Source organism: Colias eurytheme, chromosome 19 (assembly GCF_061535395.1).
Source record: "Colias eurytheme isolate Ceu_HAF_F1 chromosome 19, ilColEury1 Martin Lab GWU primary, whole genome shotgun sequence".
Taxonomy (NCBI): Eukaryota; Metazoa; Arthropoda; class Insecta; order Lepidoptera; family Pieridae; genus Colias; species Colias eurytheme.
In genome coordinates this window covers 2,533,551-2,552,854 of record NC_142998.1, presented here as the reverse complement: position 1 = coordinate 2,552,854, position 19,304 = coordinate 2,533,551, and the positions used below count along the sequence as shown (strand labels likewise).

At 31.8% G+C, this 19,304-nt stretch overlaps 2 protein-coding genes across 2 annotated transcripts; both read right to left on the bottom strand.

Annotated features, from left to right (window-relative positions):
* Window positions 1–621: 621 nt before the first annotated feature.
* Window positions 622–7,956, bottom strand: LOC149900030 (solute carrier family 22 member 21-like). Its single transcript, XM_090113388.1, is given in 6 exon segments — window positions 622–810; window positions 3,278–3,459; window positions 4,020–4,640; window positions 4,894–5,149; window positions 6,111–6,315; window positions 7,793–7,956. Coding segments are annotated over 6 exon segments (1,614 nt in total). The 5' UTR covers window positions 7,954–7,956.
* Window positions 7,957–9,247: 1,291 nt separating this feature from the next.
* LOC149900029 (organic cation transporter protein-like) lies at window positions 9,248–18,705 on the bottom strand. Its single transcript, XM_090113264.1, has 6 exons — window positions 18,416–18,705; window positions 14,011–14,209; window positions 11,304–11,559; window positions 10,207–10,842; window positions 9,741–9,922; window positions 9,248–9,419 (listed from the first exon to the last, which is right to left on the bottom strand). Exons 1-6 carry the CDS (start codon window positions 18,577–18,579, stop codon window positions 9,258–9,260), a joined length of 1,599 nt encoding a protein of 532 aa, XP_089969390.1. The 5' UTR covers window positions 18,580–18,705; the 3' UTR covers window positions 9,248–9,257.
* Window positions 18,706–19,304: the final 599 nt, after the last annotated feature.

Sequence of the window (19,304 nt, the reverse complement as noted above, 5' to 3'; positions counted from 1 at the left end):
ATTATTTTGATAAAACTCGTAGGGTTCAGCCTGCGTTTGCAATGTAAGCGGAAAAAATGTAATTTTTTACGACATCACTTTAGAAACCTCAAAAATAACAGTACTTCTTCACTATTTAATGGATGTTATATATAATATAAACCTTCCTCTTGAATCACTCTATCTATTAAAAAAAACCGCATCAAAATCTGTTGCGTAGTTTCAAAGATTTAAGCGTACAAAGGGACATAGGGACATAAGGACATAGGGACATAGGGACAGGGAAATCGACTTTGTTTTATACTATGTAGTGATGATGTAGGATAATGCATCGAGTGTACTCAAGTCATAGGTTCATAAATCTCAATGATATTAAAATTCATATATTATGTAGTTATCAAAGTGAACATAGATCATTTAGACCTTATTATGGAGAAAGTATAGATTTGCGTATAATAAATGATATCTTCATTTTTATATGACAGAAATGCCAAAAAGTGAGGAAAGTGTATATTCGATACTATTCGATAGATCTTGCTGAAACATAAATAACTAAATTTTATAGAAAAACATCAGATATAGATCCTCCCATTAAGAGGAGTATGCCATTTCTCTAATGGCTTCAACAGTGAAGCAGGAATTTTAATCGTAGTTTGCAAAAAAACACAACGCAACTTCATTGACTTAATTTTATTTAGAGATCTTTTCAGCTTCCTTCGTATTATCTGGTAAAGTAAGGTTGTTTGTCTCCGGTGTTGCGAGGGACAACACACTGGCTGTCAGAGCTAGACTTCCGAAGAATATGGTTGGTAAATTCTCGTAGTACAGCGCCTGTAAAAAATTGATTAGTTTAATATAGAATATTTAAATTATAAGTTAGTTTCTTGTTTGATTGATTGATGAGAAATAATGGGATGATGATAATTTATATAAATATGATAAGTAATTACCAAAAAGTACAAAAAAAAGAAAAGAATGACGGTAAAGGTCCTATGACAGAGCAATTGATTCAATTATTTAATGTTACAATTATAATAAATAAACAACGTATGAGAAACTAAGATGCTTGTTTATAAATAATAATATTATTTGATTCCATCAGGTATCTAAAGAATCTTCCTAACATCCATAACTTAACTCTGAAGTCTGCTACAGAAAGATTTGTTCTAGATCGTCAAGTAAATAGCAAACTATTGGAAATACATTGAATTCAAGAACTAAGTCTTACAAAGAAGTACTCATAGTTACAAACTATGAGATGAAAACTTTTGCTCTGTTATTGGTTACTTTATCGCTTGAGAAACATAAATAATAACCCATCATGATGTGAATTATTAGTAAAGTTTATAACAGGAAATAAGTTTAAAAACTGATTACGAAAAATGTTCAAAAGTACGAAATTACCTCTCTAGAGAATACTGAATTTATCGTAACATGATGTAGAATATAACCATCCAGAAAAGCTTTCAGAATGAATAATTTTATCAGATTAGAATACTTAATTCAGAAACAATGGGGCAATATTTTAATCAAAATATAAAATCTGAGACCTTTTAGGTTCACCGTATAAAGGTTATAATTATATCTTATACCACCATATATTTATTTTTTTCGTTAGTGCATAGAATTCTTACATAGATACCCATGATATTTTGATGATTGTTACTCAATCACCTACGATCTACTGAATTGATTTTGATGAAACTCGACATATAAAAAAGGAACAAACAATATACTTTACACTACTACCACCAATTAAGTAGTCATTTTGCATCAAATGGTTTACTGCACGCCAAACAGTATGGTTTCACAAAGGGGCGCTCTACCACTGATGCCGGAGTAGCTCTTTTGTCACATATATACAAAGCATGGGAAAATTCAAAGAATGCTTTGGGGATATTCTGTGACCTTTCTAAGGCTTTTGACTGTGTAGAACATTCCACTCTATTACGGAAACTAAATTTTTATGGTATCAAAGGTTTAGCTCAGGATCTCATAGCTTCATATCTTCAGAACAGGGTACAAACCGTTGTCGTTAATGGAGAGAAATCTCGCGGTGCGCCGATTAACATAGGTGTTCCGCAGGGATCTATCTTAGGACCGTTTTTGTTCTTAGTGTATATTAATGACCTACCTTATTATTTGGAGGATATGTGTGAAATAGTACTGTTTGCAGATGACACCTCATTAATTTTTAATGTGGATAGACATGACACAAATGTTGACGAAGTAAACTCTGCTCTTTTACGCATATCCAATTGGTTTAATACTAATAATTTACTATTAAATACAAAAAAAACAAATTGTGTAGAATTTATCCTCCCAAATGTAAAAAAGGTGAAAAGGAATATTATTTTAAACGGGGAGGTATTATACCCTGTGGAATCGACTGATTTCTTGGTTTGACATTAGATGAGAAGCTTCAATGGGGGGCCCATGTTACCACCACCGCTGCTAAGCTCAGCTCAGCTGCATATGCAGTTAGAAGAATAAGGCATCTCACCGATGAAGAAACGGCTAGATTGGTTTACTTTAGCTACTTTCATAGCATAATGTCCTATGGAATTCTGCTATGGGGCAGGGCTGCAGATATAGAAACTATATTTATATTACAGAAAAGAGCCATACGCTCTATATATAATTTGCGTGCTCGAGACTCACTAAGAGATCTCTTTAAGAATACTGGTATCCTTACTGTACCGTCGCAGTATATATTTAATAATATTTTATATGTACACAATAACGCTTACTTACACACAAAAGTCGGAGATAGACATTGTTATGACACAAGAAACAGAAATAAAATTGAAATGCCATTTTTCCGGCTAGCTAAAGTTAAAAATTCATTTATGGGTCAAGGTATACGCTTTTACAACAGAATTCCTCATAATATTAAAGAGTTTAGTTGTGCTAAATTTAAAACTTATATAAAAAATGTACTAGTTCAGAGAGCCTATTACAGTATTAAGGAATATATGGACGATAAAAACCCATGGAGGGTTGTCGCGTAAAAACCACAGGACAGTTCTTTGGCATATTATGTTAATATAATTATTATGATGTTACATATGTAATTTGTAAAATTGTAAAACTGATATGATTAAAAAGAGCAACTATGGAGTTTCTTGCCGATTCTTCTCCGTAGATACTGCTTTCCGAATCGGTGGTAAATGTTAAAAATATGTACCTAATGACGTTTCAAAAGTGCTTCTAGAAGAAGTCTAATTGAATAAATAAATGTTTGAGTTTGTTTGAGTTTGATTACTAAATAGTTAATATATTACAAACAAATACTTACAAGTAATGGAGTTAATGGTGCCAAAGTGGAACCAATTCTACCCGTACTAGAACATAGAGCCAATAGCGACTGCCGCGCATTTGTAGGGAACGCTTCTGATACTGAGATGTACACTGTAGTGTATGCTACTGTTATTGAAAACTTCCCAGCGAGGTAGAAGATTAGCGGCCATATGGAATCCTCTGTGGATAAAAATAATAAAAATTAGGAACGTAAAATTTATAAGCATTCGAATGGTATTTAGATAATGGAATATTATAACTCCACTCTCTCTTGTTTCTAGTGATGTGAGTAAATAAATAAATAAAAATCGTTTATTTAGTACCAATACATTGACCTAAATTTAAACTGGACGATCGCCTCAACTAGGTATAAACCTTAGCTAGAGGCAACCGACACCTTCCACACAGGACATTGCCAGTATGGTACTATACAAAAATTGAATACATTATTAGGTAAATATTTAAAAGTACAAAAACATAAAGACGAAGAATGTTATGATTTATTGTCTAAGAAGAATCAGAGTCATGATGGAAAACGTATTAGCATTGTTTTAGCTGAGAGTGTTTGGTATAAAAGAATTTTAAATTTTAGTACCGTATGACTAGATTTACAACAAAACTTCCCTATTCTAGCTTGTTTAGTACCTTAAATTTGGTTTGTTCATATAACTTTTGTTACACTAATACCAATTATTCCAAGCCCTGCAATGAAGAGCATTAATTTAAGAAATAATACTCACGTTTCGGTAAGAAGCTCAAACCAATGCAGAAAACTGCGCTCAGCGTATACCATGTAAGCAACACCTTCTTCCTCCCAAACTTATTCAGAACCACACAACATAATGTATTCGCTGGTATTTCTATAAAAGCCACCAGCATAAAGTTCAAATACTTGTTTCCAGCTAATGACACTGAATTTATAGACATACCATAATACCCAAAGGCACAAGATGTCCACAGATAGCAGTACAAAATCAATCTGAGTGACATCGTTTTTGATTTCACTACTTGAACAAAAACAGATGAGAACGATTCATATTTATTTTCTTCAGATTTAGGACTAGCTTTGAGAGAAGCTAGTAAATGTTCTGGTACTTTTGTATTATTCATCTTTTCAGCTTTCTTAACTATTGAAATTGCTTCTTCGTGTCGTCCTTTACTGAGTAACCATCTTGGACTTTCGTTGACGAAAAGAAGGTAAGATATGACGAAAAGTGAGGGTGTATAAACGAGTCGAAGCATGTGTCTCCAATCTTGTAACCACCAAGCAATCATGGGTAGGGTCATTGACCCACAGATGTAAGAGAAATTCATAAGAGTGTTGCCAAATACACGTCCACTGGGTCGCACTAATTCCATGCCTAAAAGTAAAAAAAATATTAACTTATTTGTTTTTCTTTTTCTATATGGGAGTATTTTACATATTATTTTTGAATTCCTTTCATCAATAAGATCTATAGTATATTAAAATAAATAGAAGTATCGATACCATTAACGAGAATTTAGGTTGATCATTGTTATCAACAAAATTAATTTATCAAAACAATATTCTAATATAATTACGTCCTCTGAATTGTCCATACAAAATTCAAAACACCTCAACAGCAAACTTACCAAAAACAAAAGAAGCGCTATACGCGGCAGCCGCAGATGCAGTTTCAAGGAACGCCGCCATAACAAACATTACATAACCAGTAGAGAACGATCTCAATAAGCCAAATACTCCATACATTGATGTTGCTACGGATATCGCTTTCACACGGCCGAAATTGTCAGAGAAGATACCAGTTAGTGGAAGCGCTATAAAGAATCCTGCGCTGTACGCTGAACCTACGAATGTTCGCTTCCAGTATTGGCAGCCAAGATCAAACTAAAACAAATAATTTAATTTTAGGTCTATCAATCAAAAAAAATATTATAATATCATACATAGTCTTTTTTTATAATACAGTTATTTAGACGTACATATCATCAGCCTATTATGTTCCCACTGCTGGAATACGGGAGTACATATTATATTACTTACTTAATAATAATTATTGTAGAAGTTTATGAGAAAATCAGAGGTTCTTTTTCTTGTCTCATATAAAATCGTATCTTGAGTGCTTTAATATTCAATTCTTAACGATAGCAAAATACTGTACTTAGACTATTCATTATACACAATACTAAAAATACGGCAATTACATGACTATAAACTATTCAATTTCCCTGTAAAGTGGTTTATAATACGTGGGAGTGATATTGAATAGAATGCTTACGGATTAGCTAAAAATAAATATCAGTAGGTACTTAGAATTCTCAATATAATACACTCAATAGAACTTTATCAATACTAATAATTTCTACACTATAATGTTTAAAAGTACATTTTATGAACTAAGATGGTAATAGTGACATTGAACTAACCAATAATTTAAAATTGACAGGACAATGATCGTTTTTGTAATAATTTACTAGCCACTTGTCCCGGATCGACCCGGGTTGACGCGGTATGCAAACAAAATATAATAATTATTCATAATTCATAATTCTTTATTTACGTTAAACATGGTATTTTTAGATGTTACATTTTTACTTGAACATTTATCCTATGATACTCACAAATGAGATAGCGTGGTTTTCTATTGGAAAAAGAATCGGTTCTGCAGATCCAGATCCTCTACAACATCACAAACACTTTAACTTTTAATAATATTAGTAGATTTCAAAATATTTTTATTATGATCGAACCTTTACATTTTCACATTATATCTAGACGACAATTAAACGATCTTTATAGTCGTATTCACAAATATCCAAAAGTTAGTCATTAGCCACAACCTACTTACATCTTTAACAATTGAATCTTCATCGCTATAAACATAAGCGTCACACTTAACTATAGACGAACGGTTAAAACTATTAACGTCACATTTACCATCTTCATCAACAAACTCGTAACTGTTACATTTGTCAAACTTATTGTTAACCTTTGGTATTGCATAATCCAGCCAAGGAGTATCATTCAAACCTTCACATTGTGGTATTTTACATCTGAAATCGTAAAAAAATCATGGAAAATATCAGTACATAATCACCAATTGTTCAAATACTTGGCCACGTGTTAAACGTGATTTGAAGCGCACTTTTATCAATTTCGATTATTTTTTATCTAATATTTCACACACTCTTCCCGTCCGTTCCCACAGATACATTTTTATAGATAGAAAGGCTCTAACGTCATACAAATAAACATGATCAATGTATTGAAAGGAGAATGGGCATTTTACTATGGAAGTTGGGCCTGAACCCTTGAGTTGAACCAATACACATGAGATATTGTTTTTATAATAGATCATAACACATAGATAACGGGAAAAATATATATAAAAAAATAATCAACCGGGTTTTTGTACAGTCACATCAAGTTTTATTTCTTTGTGTATAATATTTTTTGCAGTAAATAACTGTTATAAGACAATGATAATATCTTTATGTTACTCCAATTCACTTTCACTTACAAATACCTACTAATCTTAAGCCTTCTAATAACCGAAATACACTAATATTATGTTTTGTAACAGGTACCTATACCGTGTTTATTATAATTTAACGTAGTTAGACGTTCTTTGTGGTTAAACTCAGTCACTCCAGTGACATTTAGATTTATATTTACTTCACTCGAATTAAAAACACCGTTATTGTGCGCAAAATAATAGCCAAATGTATAAAACTTTTTGTCTTGACTGTACAAGAACCCGGTTGATTTATTTTTTTATTTTATTTTTTTCGTAAGGTATGTGTAATGATCTAGCACAAAAACAATATTTCGTGTGTATTGGTCTCAGCCCAAGTTTCAGGCCCAATTTGCCCATTCTCCTTTCCTAAATTGGGAATGATAACAATCAAATACAGACAAATATAGGTAAATATGGGTAAATAATAAATATTCTAATATCAGTTCCATTAGATTATAGAGCTATAATAATATATTTATTTATAACTAGCGGTTCGCCCCGGCTTCGCCCGTGGTACATAATATTTACGTTTTCTCTACATAAGAACCATCCTCGTACTTCAAGGAATATAATAAAAAAAGAATTATCGAAATCGGTTCAGCCGTTCTCGAGTTATGCGCTTACCAACACATTTTGCGATTCATTTTTATATATAAGAAGAAGAAGACTAGCGGTCCGCCCCGGCTTCGCCCGTGGTACATATTTACGTTTTCTCTACATAAAAACCATCCTCGTACTTCAAGGAATATAATAAAAAAAGAATTATCGAAATCGGTTCAGCCGTTCTCGAGTTATGCGCTTACCAACACATTTTGCGATTCATTTTTATATATAAAGAAGATAGATGAACATGAAATATTGAATGTTATTGTTATTCATAATGAATTTTCGGTATTGACAAAATTCATCTTGTTTATTGTCTACGATAAAATACCCAGAATTTGATAATTGCCATTGATATAAATTTTGATCGGAACAAAGACGTGATTTCCAAATGCCAATAAGCCACTTACCTATAATTAATATCCATGGCCTCGAAATTAAACGAAGAAGTGTACATACCACTTAGAAAACATGGGAACAATAATAAACAATAATTCAACACAGTAAACTTGCCGAAAGGTCCCAAACACTTCCAAATCTGGTCTAATTTTGCACCAATGCCTTGAGACATTTCCACAGATTATTCACACGGAAAATAACTTATAACTGCTATCTCATATAAATATACATTGTGTCTGAGCCGTAAGTATATTAAATGTTTTATTTTCTATTATATTCATCTTTTATTTTATCTTAAATATCGTTTGATACACCTTATCTTGGTTGGTATTATTACTGTTTGCTTGCTTTGTGAATTATAATCTGAAGAGCTGTGATATTTATTAGAATTATCTTTGTAAGGTTAAGGTAGTTGTTGGTTCACTACTGTAGCTGTATTCTTTGGCGTTACCGTTCATTTTATGAAAACAATATAATATTAATTGCTCTATTGTTTTCGCATCGAAGGATTACGTGGGACAAGTGAACAAAAAATATAATTACTCCTACACATTTCCTAAATAAATTAAAATTCTTGATTATATTACTGCATAATTCGATAATTTTATGTTTATTGTGAATTGTCTTACCTTGTTTTTTACTAAATATATCCAATAAATAGAGATTGTTATTATCAGTAGATACCTTAAATGATAGTCATTTCATACAATTCATATTCCAAAATGTCGCATATAAAATCTGAAGCTACAGAATCGATGTTGATCGGACTTATACCACCATCCAACCATCTGTAATTTGGTCTATTTACTTATGTATTTTAATTACAGTTCTGAAGAAATCCTTAATTCAATCCAATACTCAAGATATTATGTTATCACGAAAAAATTGCAACCAAATTTAATTCAAAATCATGCATTATTATTATCTACATTACGCATTTTGCGCAGTTGGGTAACTATTTAAATTACAACTGCTTAGATCGCAAATCTACGACGCTTAAGGTTTCTCCTTTTAGGAACTAGGAACTTTTCCTTCTATGTATAAAAAATGGCTGATTGTTTTGAACAATTGTAACATGTTCATGAAACATAAAATAAACATTCATTTAGTATCAGTATTGTTATAAATACTATGTAATTACATCCTAGACTTTATCCGGTCTTCTTTGTAGGTAGGTACATATATTTTGTATCTTCGTTCAATACAATATTTACAAAGAACTTAAGTAACTTTTTCTTTCATTACTTATATGGTAAAAACATCTAGGTGTTTGTAGATTATTTTAAATTAAACACAATAAAGTATAAAATAATTGTATAATTTCTTAAACATATTTCTTAAGTATTAACATAAATACACAAACATAACAGTATGACCATAGAAAAATGAGTATTAAGACACAATATTTTAACTTATATTTCCTCATATAGATACTCATAACACAAACAAAATAATACATTTTATAGTAATTTAAATTTAATCTTTGGCAGCTTGTTTTAATTTAGACATCTGTTTGGCTTCTTCTATATTATCCGGCAAAGTCACGTTTATTGTCTCAGGTAAAGTCAGGGCTAAAGCACTAGCTAGTAGGGCCACGCTCCCGAAAAATATTGTTGGCAGATTGTGGTAGTACAATGCCTGAAATTAGATAGCATTTTTGTTTTCATACATTTCATTTTACAAATTATTCCAGTAATTTTCTAGATGACATTTTTCAGGTAAATTAAGTATAGATTCGAAGAAAAACACTTAAAACTAAAAAATCGTCTTCAACACACTTACAAATGAACTATGCAGTTAAAAGACTAATTATAATTTCTCAAAATAGAAAGTGAAAAACATTTTTAAATGATCCAAAAGTCTTCTTTTTAGCTACAAGATGAAAAAGAGGAAATGCAAAACATTAAAACATTTCAAATCTAATATAATCTATAGGTATAATAATTTTCAAAATCTTACCAACAAAGGTGTCTGAGGGGCTAAAGTGGATCCAACGCGGCCAGTCGTCGCACAGAAAGCGAGTAGAGATTGTCTCGCATTCGTAGGGAACACCTCAGAGACCGTCACATACACTGTACTGTAGGCTATTGTTATGGAAAACTTGCCACCTAAATATAGGAGTAATGGCCATACGGATGTTTCTGAAAAAACAAACCTAATTAGTAAATTACTTAAAATTTTGGTAAATTCTATGACACAAAAATGCACATCATTTCAAAATGGTAATTAATATATTCGAGTCATCTCTGTAACGCGTGATAAATAAAAATAGAAAAATTAGATGCATCATGCATCAATCTGTTTTTACGAATTAAACTGTAAAAAAGTTAGATGTCTTTAAAGGTCTACAAAATATAAAGTGTCATGGAATCAGAGATATTTAACATTTTTTTCCTTATAACTTATGTCTTATTTTTATGCTCACCTTTAGGTATAAACGACAAGCTCATACAAAATATTGCGCTTAACATATACACGATGACCAGAACTTTCTTCCTCCCAAACCTGTCCAGCACAAGCAAGCAAATAGCATTTGCTGGTATCTCAACAAACACTACCAGAAGGAAATTCAAATATCTATTTCCAGCCAAAAAGACTGAATTTATTGAAAGCCCATAGTACGTAAATGAACAAGTTACCCAAAGGTAACAACATAACATCAGTCTAGAAGCTATCGTCTTTGATCTTATAACTTCCTTTAGAACTGATATGAGCGTTTCTTTATTTTCAATATCTTCCTTTTTATTTTTCACGTCAGATTCTGACCTTAAAGAAGTTAATAGATCTTCTGGTAGTTTGATATTATTCCATTTTTCTGCTTTGTTTATTACTGAAAGAGCATCTTCATATCTTCCTTTACATAGTAGCCATCGAGGGTTTTCGTTGAGAAAAAATAAGTAAGATATAACCAAAATTGCTGGTGTATAGATGCATCGTAGTAGATATCTCCAATTTTGAAGATACCATGCGAGCAGTGATAGGGTCATTGTACCACATATGTATGCGAAATTTATTAATGTATTACCAAAAACTCGTCCTTTTGGCTGTACTAGTTCCATCGCTAAAAAAACAAACAAAATTTTAAACAGGCCTAATTTGGGCAAAAAATTCTTAACAACTTATTTACAACTACAAAATATTCAATACCGGAAAAATTCACAATTATAAAAATACTTTTCTAATGTTCAAATAGTTTTTGTTTTCAAAATTATTTTCGGAGACCTTTTTACGTATTATAAAAAATCACATCTATCATATTTTTATAGATTTACTTTTTAAAACGATTATGCATATTATTAGCTCTAACAATAAATAATTCATTGTACAAATATATTTTCCTTTATTTTATATAGATACATCATGGTCTACATCGCACTAAGTCATTATTTCCTGTGTATTTATCTCTATTGTAATCTCTATTGTTATTTTAAGAAGCTGAGCTTCACTATTAAACTAGTTCGTTACATACTTTAACCATTTCTTATTTCCCTTAAATCAAATCCATATTTACAAAATACTTACCAAAAACAAACGCAGCATTATAAGCCCCTGCGCCTAGGGCAGTCTCAAGAAACTCTGTAGCAATCAGCATAATGTAACTAGTAGAGAATGATCTTATAACTCCACATATACCACATAAAAAAGACGCTACAGCCATTGCCTTTATTCTTCCGAATTGATCGGATAATATCCCAGTAATAGGCAGAGAAATGAAAAAGCCTGCTCCATACATTGTACCTATTAAAGTCCTCTTCCAATTTTGGCAGCCAAGGTTGAACTGTAATAAACAACTATTTACATGCTACTGATTTGGAATTTGACTTAAATACATATTGATCTCCATAAATAGATAATTATAAATATTTAGGTTCACAATTATTGTACCTACTATTGAATATCCACGTAAATAGTTTTCTGTTTCATATTGTTTCGTATCAATGTGACACTTATAATGAAGAATGTTACTAGGTATGCCAAATCCCTTAAAATTTTGTCTCAGTAAAGCCTGTATGTATACAAATACACTAGTTTTTGTCGTATTCAAAAATACCAAGTAGTTTTGATTTTATACGCATTCAAAGTTTCGAAAAATATCGAGTCCCGCTAATAGTCACGTGACCGCTTGTGACGTCACGTCACAACGCGCCGTACCCGCGCTTAGTATCAAGTCGGCAGCGCTGTAGTAGGTGTTATAGCTTGCGCAGTATTTTGATGGGTTTTCGTCCGCGAATTTCGTTAATAGTCCAATAATAGTAATTATTATTCGTTTAATAAAATAACAGTCATGCCAAAGTTTCATCTTTATTTAATAGTTTCTCAAAATATTCTATACGATTGCGTTTTTGCACTGCTGATCTCTGAGGTTTATCTTCATTTTCCTGCTGACATTTGAATTTGTGTGGAACTATACCCTGTTTTTGTTTAATTCTTCCCCCGACCAACTTATATTTTAGTATAGTTCTCCATATCATTCTCAACTTAAAACAAGAAAAAAGCCATCTACCTAAACTAGCCCATACGAGCAGAGCAGAAGCACAGTCTAGTATATATTAAAACTTGTATATAAAACAAAGGATAACGCAAAACAGCTGCAATGTTCTCAAAATATTTTTTATTTTATTTTATTTTCTTTATGGGAAAACATACAGAGACAAAGACAGAGATAAGATATAAAACAAAAAAAAATCTTATTATCTAAAAATACATGAAAATGCCTCCTTATAGTGTTTTAACTGTGAACATATAATATTATTTTTGCCAACACCCAGCAGTAGGAGAGACAAGGAAAAAACCACAAAAGACAATCGTTGATTAATATTTTCATGCGTACATAAAGACGGAGGTAAATTAGGTCTACGTATTTGCAAAATCTTTACATATTAACATTCTTATATGTTCAATAGCAATTTTTTTACATTCATTTTGTAAGACGAAGAGGAACAAGAAAACATATCAAGATCATTCATATAGGTATTATAAAAACTAGACATTCTGTGAAGAGGCACACGAAGACCCATATTGGTTCTGGCGGTAGGTATATGAAATAAGTCTTTTGAGCGTGTTGATCTGGATGGGATGCGATAATTTATTAAGCTAAGAAGTTCTGAACAGGCTATTTCTCCTACGCAGATTTGTAATATGTTATTATAATATGTAGTACTATGTAAGAACACGGAAAATTCTGACACCAAAGGTTTTACACCTCTGACCATTTTTTGTTTACGTCCTTTGCAACTATAAAAAACAACTTATCCGGCGAATTGCTAGTTGTATTTTTACATTTAGGAACAACACATGATTTTCTGGTATTTGGATTGGACATTTTTAAAAGTATTTAATTATAATTTCGACGGCACGGGCGCGCGATCGCTAGCGGACTGATTGAGCGTGTTGTGGTGTGACGTCACACCGTCACCGGGCGTTTACAACTTGTTTTACTTCTAAATCGGAAACTAATTGACGTATTGAAGTAATTTTTTCACTAGTATTTTTTATTTTTGACAGAGAATATGGAGTGCTAATAATCAAAATTAGTGAACATTCTCCATTGTAATTTGCATAATATAAATGGACCTGATATTATGTTTGTAAAAGAAACTAGAGTAGATCGCGCTATAGTGTTTATGGTATATGTTTGCATTGTTCTGTAGTATAGCTATATTGTTTTTGTTAAAACAATGTTGATATACATATACAGATATTTATTTAATAACATAAGTATAGACTTATAACGTAGCATACTGTATCTACTTTAAAACTCCACAAACACAAAGTTTTATTGTATCTAGTTATTCGACATTTTTATATAACACTAGTGTTTTATATAACACACTGTGCTCCGCTCCTGTTGGTCTCAGCGAGATGATATTATATTATAGCTAAGGGCTATATATCATCTTCTTCCTCGATAAATAGGCTAATAGGATAAATATCTAACACCGGAATTTTATTTCAAATTGGACCAGTAGTTCCCGATATAAGCGCATTCAAACAAACACTCTTCAGCTTTATAATATTAGTATAGATTAGTTATACCATTCATCAAACCTCATACAGGCTAAAAATTATCAACCAATATATCGTGTTCTAACTCATTAACCACACACTTCCACAGATCATTAAATAGTTACTACACACTACCTTAAGATACTTCATTTCTACTTCCAACTACAAACATAGTTGATTACTCAAACGAACTACACTTATACTACTTACACACTACACTTACATCCTTAACCACGGAGTCTTCATCGCTGTACACATAAGAATCACATCCTACTACGATAGTAGAAAACCCACTAACTTCACACTTATCTGTGCCATTATACTGGTATCTCTTACACCTCTCGAATTTGTTGTTTTCTTTCGGAATAGCGTATTCGAGCCAAATAGCTTCGTTTGCACCTTCGCATTCCGGTATCTCGCATCTGCAAAGTTTCGGTTTGTAAAATCTTGTACTAATCAGATACTCGTTGCTTTTTATTGGTTCAACATGAAAGACGAAGGTTAAAGCACAAGACATATTAAAAAAACATTTTGAATGAAAATAGTAAAAGAATCAGGATCATGGCTCCTTTTGTTACAAATTCTGCCTATAAATCATTAAAATAGAGGATGAAAGTTTTTGCCCGTGGTTTGACATCCGTTGGTGAAACTGCGGGACAAAACTAGTCCTTACTAATATTATAAATGTGAAAGTAACTCTGTCTGTCTGTCTGTTACTCAATCACGCCTAAACTACTGAACCAATTTGCATGAAATTTGGTATGCAGATATTTTGATACCCGAGAAAGGACATAGGCTACCTTTTATTGCGAAATATGTACCACGGGCGAAGCCGGGGCGGACCACTAGTTGTTTATAATATCATTGACAATTTGTTGATATAATATACTTTGCATAATATAGTACAAGATCCCAGGGCCACCAGACCTCACCTATTTTCTGACGGATGAAATGTGGACGATTGGGTATAGTGTTAGTATGTACTACCATCGTACGCCACCTCGCTAGCTTGGTCAATGGGCCAATTTCCAGATATCAGGTGATCGAGGTTCATAAAAACTTCTCGTGATTTCTCATGGCTAATTTTCACATATGTTTTAGAATATTATACAGTTAAAAATAAGATGTCAGTACTCACAGACAGTTCCTGTGGCCTATTATGCTTAACAGACGTCTTAAAGCCCACAAAATAATTAAAAAGTCATCGAGATAAGTAAAATTCGATCAACGTGAGTCCCTGTATAAGATAAGCAATCACTTAATTACTTATATTATACTTAATAAAACCATTAGTAAACTAATGTTTTAGTAGGTTGTTTCATATTTTGTTACACTTTTGGGTATTAATATGAATTTGATGATATTTGGTTTTTATTACATTAGATAAATAAAATATTTATAAGTAGTTAAATGAATATTATAGTATAAGTAATAAAGTGATTACTTATCTTTTACTATGTTGATGAAATTTCACTTATCTTGATGATTTTTTAATTAGCTCTCAAGGCGTCTGTTATGCAAAATGGCCCACAAGAACTGTCTGGGAGTACCTACTGATATCTTATTTTAACGGTATATTCGAAAATATATGTGAAAATCAGGCATTATATAATACGTGAAGTAGTGTTAAAATATGAAGTCAGTCATACATTTACTTGTTGCAAGATTGTCGATAAATATGTCTTGTTTTTATTTTCTTATAAAAATAATAACATATTTTAGCTTCTGCTAATATATGTTATTATTTCATTCAATTACAACAAACAATTACACTCAATATTTTAATCGTAATATAGCTATTTTTATTATTAGCATTCAACAACAAAATTCAATACAATTTTGTAGCGTTTACTTCATAGTGATGATTTGTTTTAACTACAGTTTTAACCAACATACGTATGCGGGTTTACCCGCATTACTCCGCTACTGTTAGTCTTAGCATCATGATTTATATTATAGTCTTCTTCGATAAATGAACTATCTAATACTGAAAAATTTTTCAAATCGAACCCGTAGTTCCAGAGATTAGCTCGTTCGACGAAACAAACAAACTCTTCAAACGGCAAAAGTTAAATTTATTAACTAGAGAATATTATTAATATAGAGATAGAGATTATACATCTATACTAATATTATAAAGCTGAAGAGTTTGTTTGTTTGTTTGTTTGTTTGAACGCGCTAATCTCGGGAACTACTGGTCCGATTTGAAAAATTCTTTCGGTGTTAGATAGTACATTTATCGAGGAAGGTTATAGGCTATATATCATCACGCTACGACCAACAGGGGTGGAGCCACGGGGGTGAAACCGCGCGGAGCAGCTAGTAGTATAATATAGACGAGCTTTAACTATTTGTACAATACAAAACAATTAGGTTGATATAAGTTAATTGGTCCATTCCATAGCGTGCATCGCTCTTAGTGGATAATTGCGGGGTAATAAATACCATTATTAGTATGGTTTAGTAAGGTCTTGTACCGTATGCTCCGATTATAAGAAAACTATAATTTAAATATGATATATCAATATGAATATGAACATGAATACTAGATAATGTAAAAATGAATCGCAAAATGTGTTGGTAAGCGCATAACTCGAGAACGGCTGAACCGATTTCGATAATTAATTTTTTTATTATATTCCTTGAAGTACGAGGATGGTTCTTATGTAGAGAAAACGTAAATATGTACCACGTGCGAAGCCGGGGTGGACCGCTAGTACTAGATAATATCACAATAATATTATGAACTCTGTCTGCGTTATTGACTATTTGTTATTATTTGGATGACTTCGAAATAAGTAGTTGAAGTCGCAATTTAGATATGTCTTATAGGTAGATGATTGAAATAGGAAATGAAAGTTCTTCTCGATTCGAACTGTTAATTATTGTGACTTATAAAAAAAGTTTGTTGTTTTTGATTAAATTATAAATGTTAAATAGGTATGCTTAACATAAATCCTATGAGAAATAATATATTTTTAATAACATACCTATAACTACGTTGCAATACTACATAGCTACCTTTTTTAGGGTTCCGTAGCCAAAATGGCAAAAACGGAACCCTTATAGTTTCGTCATGTCCGTCTGTCCGTCTGTCCGTCTGTCCGTCTGTCACAGCCGATTTACTCGGAAACTATAAGTACTACAGTGATGAAATTTGATGGGAATATGTGTTGTATGAACCGCTACAAAAATATGACACTAAATAGTAAAAAAAAGAATTGGGGGTGGGGCCCCCCATACATGTAACTGAGGGATGAAATTTTTTTTTTCGATGTACATACCCGTGTGGGGTATCAATGGAAAGGTCTTTTAAAATGATATAAAGTTTTCTAAAAAACATTTTTCTTAAAGTGAACGGTTTTTGAGATATCAGCTCTCAAAGTCGTAAAAAGTATGTCCCCCCCCCTCTATTTTTATAACTACGGGGTATAAAATTCTAAAAAAAATAGAGGTGATGCATGCTAATTAACTCTTTCAACGATTTTTGGTTTGATCAAAGTATCTCTTATAGTTTTTGAGATAGGTTGATTTAACTGTAATTTATTATATTTGCTGCTACGGAACCCTTTGTGCGCGAGCCCGACTCGCACTTGGCCGGTTTTATTGATTATTGCGAAGTATTTTGATACTGGACACAAAACTACTGAAACGACTGTAATTTGATAAACAATTTATATGACGAGATTCAAGTCAATTTGTTTATCATATACCTATCTACATATTAAAATAGCTGTGACCCATAAAAAATAGCCTCTGTTCTTACTTCGGTCTTAAACTGTTTTCTTTCAAAATATCATACAAATTTGTGAGTGTGATTCAGACGTAAAAGCGCCAGACTGACAATAATTTATTTAAAATATTTTTATATTCTTATTAATTTTTGTTTCATTGCTAAGTGTTCGTTTAGGTTATAAAAATAAATGTAAATAAATCATACAAGTAAGTACCTACTTACATTTTATTTATTTATTCAAGACTAGATTTCCGCCCGCGGCTTCGCCCGCGTTTGCAAAGTAAAACCCGCATAGTTCCCGTTCCCGTGGGATTTCCGGGATAAAACCTATCCTATGTGTTAATCCAAGTTACCCTCTATATGTGTGCTAAATTTCATTGTAATCGGTTCAGTAGTTTTTACGTGAAAGAGTAACAAACATCCATACATCCATACATCCATACATCCATACATCCATACAAACTTTCGCCTTTATAATAGTAGTATTATTAAGATTAAGATAAATCGCTACAGATACGAATATACACATGATAAAACATAAATAAATGCCACTTTTACCGGTAAATAGGTTATATGAAACATTATATTATGTATTCTAAATCCTAACCAAAACCAGTTTTAAATATAGGTATGAATCTACATGAGATCATTTTTAAGACACAAATGAATCTTTAATGTTTTGCTCGAAATTATATTCAAATAATGCCTAGTTAATTGAAAATTATTTATATCTAAAAATAATTATTATAATCAAAATATGTTACACCTATTACCTATGCCTACATACCAACAGGCTATTTCGATACATGCCATAAGTATCGAAATATCGAAAATAATGTAGCTTTCTACTAGAACTAAAACTCATTCTACTTTATAAATAAATTTAGCTCACCTGTAGTTTATATCCATAGCTTCAAAATTATACACAGACCCGTACATTCCGTACAAATAACATGGAATAAGCAAAAGTGCATAATTCACAACCGTGTATTTACCAAATGGACCTAATTTCCTCCACACTTCGTCCAAAGCGGAACCCGCCGCTTCTTTCGACATATTTCACACTAATTCTTCGAAATAAATCACAAAGTAACAATAATATGAACGTTACTATAATAAACACTAACAAATCACTGTATTTGCCATTTTATTTTATAATAACTGCGATAAATAATTCAGTCGTAATTTCAATTATTTCCAATAATTGAAATTACGAACCACTCGCATGCGTTTAACACACATAGTGAATAAATATGGAATAAATTATGCACAAAATAGCAGCATTATAAATAAACAACTGCAACAGATTAAAAAAGTTTGGCAGAACCGGCCCCACTTTTAAAATATTATGTCACAGATAATACGACCCAATACTGTGCTAATAAGCTATCGACTCGATACTAAATTTATATTGAAAAACCAGTGCATAAACAGGTCAAGAAAGATCAATAAATAGAAGAGATAATAATATTATAACCTAAAAATTTAACTGTATCTGCCGCGCAAACCTTTACATAGCTATAGTTGTATGTAATTGAGAATAGCGCCATCTAGTGACAAAACACTAAACTAAATGAGAACAATGTATTCGATATTGATTAAAATGATGATACATTGATTCGCATATAATGCGTATACCTACTGACATTCAGAAGAGAGCGCTGTTTCCAAAAAAATATATTATAGTATTTGCATTAAGAAAACGCTGCGTTTTTCTTGATATTGCGAGTATTTTTTCAATTAATTCAACTTTATTCGATAAACCAATGATTAGTGTTTCT

What these genes read in the sequence shown, in the direction of transcription:
- LOC149900029 (XM_090113264.1), bottom strand. Translation starts at nt 18,579, where the DNA reads ATGTCGAAAGAAGCGGCGGGTTCCGCTTTGGACGAAGTGTGGAGGAAA. An exon ending in AAGACTCCGTGGTTAAGGAT is followed by an intron (nt 11,560 to 14,010) that starts GTAAGTGTAGTG and finishes TGTTTATTACAG; the next exon opens with TTCAACCTTGGCTGCCAAAA. An exon ending in TAATGCTGCGTTTGTTTTTG is followed by an intron (nt 10,843 to 11,303) that starts GTAAGTATTTTG and finishes TTGTTTTTTTAG; the next exon opens with CGATGGAACTAGTACAGCCA.